The sequence below is a fragment of the Drosophila pseudoobscura genome, chromosome X (assembly GCF_009870125.1).
Source record: "Drosophila pseudoobscura strain MV-25-SWS-2005 chromosome X, UCI_Dpse_MV25, whole genome shotgun sequence".
NCBI classification, from domain to species: domain Eukaryota; kingdom Metazoa; phylum Arthropoda; class Insecta; order Diptera; family Drosophilidae; genus Drosophila; species Drosophila pseudoobscura.
The window spans coordinates 40295552-40305111 of record NC_046683.1 but is presented as its reverse complement, the minus strand read 5'-3'; the positions used below and the strand labels follow the sequence as shown (position 1 = coordinate 40305111).

The 9560-nt window shown below is 47.1% G+C and overlaps 1 protein-coding gene and 1 non-coding gene across 3 annotated transcripts; both read right to left on the bottom strand.

Annotated features, from left to right (window-relative positions):
- Window positions 1–1462: 1462 nt before the first annotated feature.
- Window positions 1463–1534, bottom strand: TRNAE-CUC (transfer RNA glutamic acid (anticodon CUC)). The gene has a single exon. It is a non-coding gene; the product is annotated as a tRNA-Glu (tRNA).
- A 3210-nt stretch (window positions 1535–4744) lies between these two features.
- On the bottom strand, window positions 4745–9322 carry Rilpl (Rab interacting lysosomal protein like). Of its 2 annotated transcripts, XM_001355408.4 has the most exons (5): window positions 8259–9322; window positions 7699–8189; window positions 7539–7634; window positions 7289–7444; window positions 4745–7065 (listed from the first exon to the last, which is right to left on the bottom strand). In XM_001355408.4, exons 1-5 carry the CDS (start codon window positions 8871–8873, stop codon window positions 6951–6953), a joined length of 1473 nt encoding a protein of 490 aa, XP_001355444.3. In that variant the 5' UTR covers window positions 8874–9322; the 3' UTR covers window positions 4745–6950. The 2 variants fall into 2 exon arrangements, with proteins under 2 accessions (XP_001355444.3, XP_033239955.1); XM_033384064.1 differs by having other exon boundaries at window positions 4745–7444; window positions 8259–9319.
- Window positions 9323–9560: the final 238 nt, after the last annotated feature.

The window sequence follows — 9560 nt, the reverse complement described above, 5'->3', positions numbered from 1 at the left end:
AATGATTCTTATTCCTCATTCTGGAGGAGACTCCTCGCTCCTTTGGGCTTAAGCCTCTAGTCTGAGTAGTGATACATTCTGCTTACCCGGCAACTTTTTGCGATATTCTGAAAGAGAATTCACCTTATTTTTGGGAGGAACGAACACCCCAACCCCCACCGCCTCCCACACCCCCACTCGTACTCCTCCTGTGAGCTTAGCACTTGGCTGAAATCCGCTTAAATGCCATTTCCGGCACAACAAAAGTGTTGCCTACTTTTTGTCGCCATTTAGCCGGACGGAGCATTGAAATGTGCGGCCAAAAAAGAAGCCGCAGGCTTGCCAGGGAGACGGGGAGGGTTAGGTCTAGGGTATGTGTGTGTGTGTGTGTGTGTGTGTGTGTATCTCAAAAGCAACGAAGGGACGCCGTCGAGGCTGAGACTGAGGCTGAGCCTGAGCCCTGGCTGAGTCTGAATTGAGTTTACTGGGGGGACAAGTACAGTTGCCGCTTCTTTTGTTAGTCCCCGACGCCCCCGCCTGGGGGCCAGCTGCAATGCAGTTGCCATATATTCATTGCACTGCCTTTTCCCCGCTCCTCTAGCCTTCCAAGTCAACCCAACATTACTGTTGACAAAATTTTATTTCTTTTGAATTTTTGGGTTGGAGCGGATGAGTGCAGGAGAGTGCAGAGGTTGCCTCCGGGGCTAGTTGCATTGAGGCTTAAATATCCACACTTGACACTCCCCGGCAATCGTCCCTGTCACATCCATTGTCCTGCTGTCCAGAACTGGGCTCTAGGACTATCATTCCTTTGTTTGGCGTCGAAACCTCCCCCTTGCACCTCCTCGCTCTGACATGTTAATTGGGTGCAGCCCTTACTCTTGGAGCCCGGCTCCTGTGTGCTCAAAAAGGATTAACCTCTTCCTTGGGCATACATATGTATATCATTCATGTGCTAACATTTAAATCAAAACGAGTGGGATCGTGGGAACGGCCCTAGCCGCGGCTCTACATATGTACATATGTATTTACGCGATACTCATTTAGTATATGTACATATATGTGAGCTTGCTCTTGCATCTGTCTCTTGTTCTCTGTTCTCACACCTGTTCTTTGGCGCTCCTCTCCGCCCACCCAATATAATAGCTATTCGCTCTGATTCATCCTCGGCAATCTTTTAAATATGGTCATTCGCTATGATTCTGCGTTTTGGTTTTTGGTTGCTCTAGCTCGTATAGTCTGTAAGACCTAGGCGCTCATCGGGACTGACGACCGGACAGACAGTCATGGCTATATCGACTCGGCAGTTGATGTTGATCAAGAATGCATATTTGGTTTCCTCCTTCCCACAGGAATTAGTATTGTACATAAAACCGCTACAGCAAAATACATATATCCATGTATATTTATTTTGTGATCGAAAAATATATTTTCTTAAGTCTTTGATCATAAAAGAGAATACAAAAATAAACACTTTATAAACTTCCCATACCGGGAATTGAACCCGGGCCTCCCGGGTGAGAGCCGGGTATCCTAACCACTAGACAATATGGGACTGTCAATACTTTTTTAATTCCAATATTACAAAAACAGATGTTTCCCTATTTTCTTCTTTTCTCTAAAAATAGATTTTGTTGTATTTCCGCATTTTGAAAAAAAGTTTCCTTTTCTACTTGATCCAACATAATACAAGTGAACCCTCTAATATTTCAAGAGTAGTTCTAGTAGAAGAACTAAGGGACACCTCAGGGGAAATCTGAGAGGATCTCCCACATTCTGGTATCTGATCTAAAGACAAAGAAAATATTTATGCTGCAGAACGTGGAACGTTTCGAAATTCTTGAGTGAGTTTCCTCAGTGTGCCACCAAGTAGGGATATTCGCAAACAAATCCTATGTACATATGAAGATGCCAATCGCCAATCGTCGATCCTCTTTTAAAATGTTGCACTTCTGAATCCGACACCGTCCGTCAGCTGATAGACTGTCTTGGAGGGGAAATTGCAAAAGAATTCCCACACACTTCTGCGGCCAACCAACGCACAGATAAAATAACACCCAACCAAACAAAGAACAGCAACAGCAGCAGCAGCACCAAAGCACGGGCATAAGCAGATATTGGTGCGGGAGGGGTAGGGCAGAGAGAGTCCCCGCCAGAACCAGAACTGGTTCACTTTCAGTGCATCCAATACACTGCGCCCCATTCATGGTCGCCTGTCCAAATTGGAGCATTTATTGTACAAAAAATGCACAACGGAGCAGCGGCCAACAGACGGACGCGGGCTGATTCCAGTGCGTGAGCCAGGTTATCTGAGGGGAAACGCATCGGAAATCAGCAGAAAGAGAAGGCAAACGATTTGCCCAGCGAAGCTTTCCCCTCGAAAGCTCAGCGGAGAAACGAACCCCTCACAGGTGGTACATAATGTTGTCCCGCTCTTACAGCCAATTGCAGCAATATCTCCCCACCTTGCTTGAAAATGTGCGTATGTGTGGGTGTTCCTGTGACTGCAATGAAAATCCAACCAACGAGAGACTGTAAGAGGGAGAGCAAGAGCTAGTCGCACTCTAAATATATGCAGTGGGAGAGCATTGTTGAATTTGGGTCGTTCGGCTGCTGCCGTCTGCTGGTCGCCTGGTTGCCCGTCTAGGGTAAGTTCCTAGAATGTTCATTCCAATAAGCCACCACCATGGCCGGTTGCAACATCTCGCGCAAACTGATCCAATTGATGGCAGGCAAATTTCGTAGAATTCACCCGATGCCAGCAGGCGTCCAGTACCGCTAGCAAGCCGCTACCAACCTGGACCAACATGTTGCGGCCACATTGGCGAGGGCGACATTGGAATCGCGTCATGCGCGTCGCTAATTCAGCAGGCAAACAGAGACAGAAACAGCGGCGGCAACACTTATGTAGCTATCAGAGCAGTAGAGCATTAGAGCTGAGGGGGAAATACACCTTCAAGAGCGGTAGGAGGGGGTCGCAGTAGACCCGGACACGGTCAGGATGGAGATGGAAGATGAGAGATGGAGATGTAGATGGCCTCCAATCACATATGGCCGCCGCCACACGGCACCGGCAACACATACGGACCGGCGACCCAATGCCAAGGCGCTCGCGCAACAACATCTCGGATGCGGTAGCAACAACCACAATGAGCTGGAGCTACCGTTACGGAGCAATGCCGGCTTCAACACTTTCGTTTTCTTGTTCCCAAGCGCTGGCCGCTAAATAGGCGCCCAGCATGCGCGAGGGCGTTGCCAAGCGACCGAAAACGTTGGCAAACAGTTGTCAGACAGAGATGGACGGTGAGTCAATGAACATGGGATATAGCTATCCCACTTGCACCCAGACACCTGCTCTCAACACATGTTGAATATGTGCATGTATGGGACACGCACACGCAAACACCGTTGCTCTCTCGCTTTGTTTCTCTCTTTGGAGCTTTTCGCAACATGCTGCCGGGCAACATTTGAGGGAGTTTTGAGTTGCTGCTGCGGCAGAGAGTTGAGTTTCTCTTTCTAACGTTATTCGCTGCCTCTGTACTGCTGGCCTCCTGTTCGAAAATCGACTGACTGGGCCCCTGAATTCGTCGGGCAATACGAAAACTGTGTCTCGGCGCGCCGATTGCATCCGTCGGCAGTCAGCGGCAGGGGAAACCAAAGGGGCAACAACGACTGGTGCGCGTCCAGTGGCAGGGGAAACAATAGTCACAGCGGTACAACGGGACAGCAGGGGAATCAACAGCAAAACGGTTCAACGGAGGCCCGACTCATGGGGGAAGCGATGCAGAGGAAAAACTCATTAAAAAAAGTTCCTTTTAATTAATGGAAAACCACCAGAAGAACAACGGCACGGCTCCACTTGTGCCCAAAACCTCACACACACACACCATCCATCCCTCATTGCGGCTTTTCCGCCCAGCCAATTAGTGAAAAATGCCCAGCCCCCCTCCCGCTGGCCCCGCACTACCCCGCTGACCACAAAAGGCGCCTTCTTCATTAGCTGGCGCACATTTCGACCTACGCTTTTCGCAGCGCATCTTCTTCTATCCTATTACGCTAACATCTTCTTAATTAAAAAGCTGGCAACAGCTCGTTCCAGGCCATCCATCCCCCTGCGTGTGCCGGGTGGCCGTTGACGGATTTTTAATTGCTTAATTGGAACTGCGTGGAAATACCCTGCCTTGAACGAAGCGAAAGTCGGATGGGGGACAGGGGTAGTGGCAGAGTCGTCCTTCCGACACAAAGAGGGGCCCTGCCGAAGCCGCCTGTTACCTGTTGCTGGGCAATTAAAACATTCCCCACGAGGTGCACGAAGGATGGGCCGAAGCCATCATCAGCATCCTGGCTGTGGCTGACTTTCGGCTGACTGTGCTGTCAAGGTCGCATCCCCAGGATCTGCTGACTGGCTGAGAAACCACCACGCCCTAGATACGCCTCAAACTCAGCAGATGGAACAGGCGCTCAGTAAGCAACAGGATGGCCGTTCATACATGGGGCAGGACACACGACACGATACGATACGATACGACGCAGTATGCGGCCGGAGATGCTGCGCATCATGCAACCGCCAGATGCCAGATGCCCCACATTTCGGAAGATGATGCAAGCCTGGGGTAAAATTTAGTAATAGTAAAGCCGTCGTACCTCTGAGCTGAGCTGAGCCGACCCGAGCCGAGCTGAGTGGAGAGCTTTCAGCGAAAGCTCACAGAGTAAAGGATATGCCGGAAGGATATGCCCCACCAACCCAATGAAATTTTCGAATGACTTCTTGGTTTCAATTGTTCATAAGTTTTATTATTTGATGAATGCTCTCCATAAAGCGATTCATTCGTACGTAGAACATCTGATGAATGGATGAACGGACAGCGCAGTGGGATAAATCGGTCGCTTCCTGCACGCCACGCCACACACACACACTCGTTTCCTGGTCCATCCATACTCGTCATTCACATATGTACATACGTACACATATATCATATATTAATTTGTATTGTATAATTGTTTCCGCTTCTTTTTTGGTTAGTCATAAGTATAGTTCCATATAATATGGTATCATATATGTATATATAGTATATAGTAAAGTATATTATGTATAATGCATGTGTATATGTGTATATAAATTTAGTTAACATTAATTCACCAAATACTCGATACAATCCAATGTCTCTCCCCAGCACTCGATCCGATCCGAACCGATCCCGATACGCTCTCCTACGTTCCAGTTCCAAGTGATCTTTTAATATTCTTTTTCGTTAGTCCTTCGGTTATCATCAATACAGTTTTCTTGTATATATAAAAATTCAGTTGCCACAATTTGTTTGTAATTGAAACGAGTGTTGATTCGCTGATTGATCGATTGAGGACAAGGATGGCGGGATTTTGTGGGGCCTGGGGCTGCAGGGTGCATGGGACTGACCATTAGTCTTTGGCACATTTCAATCGATAACGCTGATATGTAAGGGGGGAATGCACGCTTTGTGCTTTTAGGCAGGGAGGCGGAGCAGAACACAAGGAAAATGAAAGTAATTTTCTTAAAAAAGAGATCTTGAAGTAGCTTGTGACTGTACTGCGCTCTGAACAGAGAGTTTTAATAGCATCTTTTTCCATTCGAACCTAAACCAATTCAAGGCAATAAAGGACACACTGTAATCTTTCGTATTATATTCTAGGCTCAAGGACTCGCTTCGATGGAGAGGTGGTATGGTAAAATTACTTGGAATCGTTTCTTGGATTATATATGTATGTATGTATATCTGGTCGCTATGCTACATATTGTATATATATGCCCTTTTTTCTGAGGGGGGTCTACGTTACTACATGCCTTCAGAACTCTCAGACCTTTTGTGTAGGCCCATCCACGCTCAACCTGAATCTTTATGTATTTCTTATCCCAAGAGATTTCTCAGCCACAATTGTCTGCACATTTCTCAAGCCATGTATAACCGACTATTTTTATATATTCTACATATATGTATATGCATGTGCATTGTAATTCGTATTCACATTCGCTAATCCGCTAACAACAATTCGAGTCTTGGCTATTTTCCAAGTCTATGGTAAAACTTTTTTGGCTAAAAACATTATCTGCGTCTGAATCTGTCTATTCGTTTCTGATTCTGGTTCTGATAATGCTCTCCTTCTCTTCTATCGCTCTCTATCGCAAGCCTTGGCTTTCAATGGAATCTAATTTTTGTCTTAGTTTGATTTCGTTTCGATTAGTTTTTAATTCAATATTCAATATGCAATTCAATTCAACAAACAATGCGCTAAGGTTTTAACGTTTCGCTAATTATTTAAATATTTTGTATATATAGTATTTGTCATCAATTTGTTTTAGGTTTCTCATTTCATCTAAACGTTTTGCGTATTTTGATAAATTTGTAATAGAATAAGGCCGCTTGGGGCAACTGCTATGAGAAGGCTAAAATATCTACCAACAGATATAGTATTATGGGCATATAGATCCGGGGGCGGAAAACAGGAGAGATGGTATAGATAGATAGACTTTTAGCTAATGGAAGTAAATACTTTTCGTGTTATCCTCTCTCTAGTTTTTGTTGGTATTTTTTTGGTATAGGCATGGTCAGGTTCTGCTCTGCCTGTTCTCTACAAATACAATCTATCATATGTACTCCTTCACTCATTCTGTTCCTTCTTCATACAGATTCTATAAAAGGGACTGCGCTCATAGTTAAATTCATTAAAAACTCACTTCTGGTTCTGTGTCTGGGGGTTCTTTTGAACACTCCACTCAAATACTCGTATATCTTGGGTCTTGGGATTTTCTTGTGTATGTATATTATGTGTTCACATCGAGGAATGTATGTGGGGGATGTGTGTTGTTTTGTGGAAGGTATTGTTGATTGCCTGCTAGTCAGGGTCTAGATTAGTAGTACCTTAGTAGAGGGCCCCCGGCCGGGGGCATTAAGTTACAAATTAAGTTAGAATAAATACAAAAAGATACAAAACATTTACGTAAATAAAATCGCATAACAACTTAGAATTACGAGGGCACAGCAATCGAGTGTATAAACTATGTATGTACAGCTTAAACGGAGAAGGTATATAGCGAGGGACAAAGACAGACTAAAACAGATGAAAACATAAAGAAACAATAAATACATAAACAAATAATAGGATGCGGGCGAGTGATGCAGGCGAGTGGGCAAATAAACGTAAAAGTAAGAAAAAAATCAAAATGGAAAATGACAGAAACAGATAAACAGAACGGAAAGACAAACAAAAAAAGGCGAACTAAAAAAATGAGATGCACTTCAACGCGTGTGATGATGCTTTAGGGGGCTCTTACTTCGCTGCCTCGCCGGAAAAAGATATGGCGGCGGCGGCGGCCGAGCCCGACACAGAGCCGGGTGTGGCCGAGAGCGCCATCTTGGAGAGCGTGGCCAAGGAACGTTTCGGGAATGTATTATTGCCGTCTGACGGATCCGAGAAGAGTTTGCGGAAACTGCAACAGAGAAGATAGGGGACACAACTTTAGTAGAGATTCTGATTATGAATGCATGAGTATGATGAGTATCATCTGATGAATAATTTCATACAATTTGCGTATGCCCGACTCGGAGCTCTTCTTCCAGGGCGCATCGTCTGGCTCATACGGCAGCGGTCCTTGAACGGGTGCATCGTGACCAGGTGGCCTAAGCAACATAAAAAGTTTTAAATATACAAAATGTATACAAATCCTTTTTCAGATTCACTCACGTCTCGCCAGCGACTGGGGGTTCAAGTTCGGCTGCCGCTTCAGCCGCCTCTTCATCGTCGTCGTCGTCATCGTCGTTGTCCGCCAAATGACCCTCGTCATCGTCACTGTCATCTGAGCTGGAGATATGCCGCGACCGCTTGGCCTTTAGCTGGCTGGGGGGCTTTAGCTCGGCCAGCTGCTCGTTGAGGCCATCGATGGTGGTCAGCAGCTCGTCCCGCTCGCTGATCAGCTCCTTGAGCTCTCGCGTGGTATAACGCGGCCGATTGGGGTCGTTCTGATCGTCGTCGTACGATTGCACAAGATCCTCGTTCTCCTTCTCGGCCAGGCCGAGGCGCTTGCGCAGCTGGTTGATCTCACGGCACTGGTCCTGCAGTTGGGCCAGGAAGTCGGCTCGTTCCTCGCACAGCGTCTTCACCTGGGCCTGCATCAGCTTGTGTCGCCGCCTCGTGTCCCGTTCCGAGCCCTTTAGTCGCTCCGACTGAATGTTGAGCTAAACAGAGGTTAACGGTAACCAGAAGAGAGAATAAGTGAGAGATTAAGTTGAGTACGGGCCACTCACATGCTCCAGCTCGCTGTACTTGTCCTGAAGCTCCCGCTCACGTTGCTTCAGCTCGTCCCGTTGCTTGTATATCTGCTCCTTGAGCCGCTGCAACACCTGGGTGTCAGACAGGGCGCTGTGCAGCTCATTGTTGGTCATGCTGATGATGCTCTCGGTGAGGCTGGCACCTAGACCGGAGCTCTGGGCGGAGGAGGACTGCAGGTCCTGCGTCTGTTTTACCAGCCGCTTGTTCTCGTCCTGCAGCGAGGAGACCAGATCAACCAGCTCGTTGGTCTCGCTGCGCCACTGCTCTTCGATGAGCTCCAGCTCTTTCTCAAAGCGGCGCCTGAACTCCGCCTTCTCCAGCTTCTCGCTCTCCAACTGAGTGATCTTGTCCCGCAGATCCTGAATGGTGGCGTTCTCGCGCTCATTCTTCGTGGCCAGCGCCTCCAGCAGCTCCAGAGTATTGATGATCTTGGGCATCAACCCACTCACCGCGTCCGTCCCGAAGCGATCCATGATCCGCTCATACTCCTTGCCAATATCCGAGGCCAGGTCGTACACATCGACCACGCCGATGTCGTCGATGGCGTCCAAGACCATTTCGCCCATTTCATTGAGATGGAAGCCGGGCATGGAGTAAGGCACGGGCCAGCAGCAGCAGTACGGAGGGTCCGGTTCGCTTCTCTATTGACTGTCAGCAGCTGGGGCCACTTTTCAGGTTCCAGGTTCCACCAGGTGGCCAGACGGTTAGCTTTCCAGCCTTGGTGCTCCGTGCCAGCTGGTAAGGGTGCCAGGTGCGACAGTTGCCTGGAGAAAACTCCGTCGATGGGGAGGGGGGACGATGTGTAATCACCCACTTCGTTTCGCACAAACAGAGACACACACACAAACACGCTCTGTGGAAGCAGAGGGGGCTGTGAGGAGGTTCACGGGTATTTTGTTCACTTCAGCTTTTGTTGCTGCTGCTGCTGCTGTTTTCCCACACACACATAAATTTTGCAATTTATTCGCTGCTGCGATGATCAAAACATACCGAAAATACGTCACAAATTTCAAAATCTACTGTAAATATACTGACGAATTATTGGCATTCAAGTTGCATCATATTCTTCGTTTTGGATATTCTGTTAAATATTAATAGCTAGCTAAGGCCCTCAGGTCTAAGCTCATAGTTTTATCCGATTATTAAATCAATTTCCTACAAAACTGGTTCGATTAAGTTTTCATCTTTATTGCATTGCTTATAAAATAAAGGTTTAAGCAGAAACGGTCAACAATAATGTCCACTACATTTCTTTCTTGACATGGTAACTGCACGTT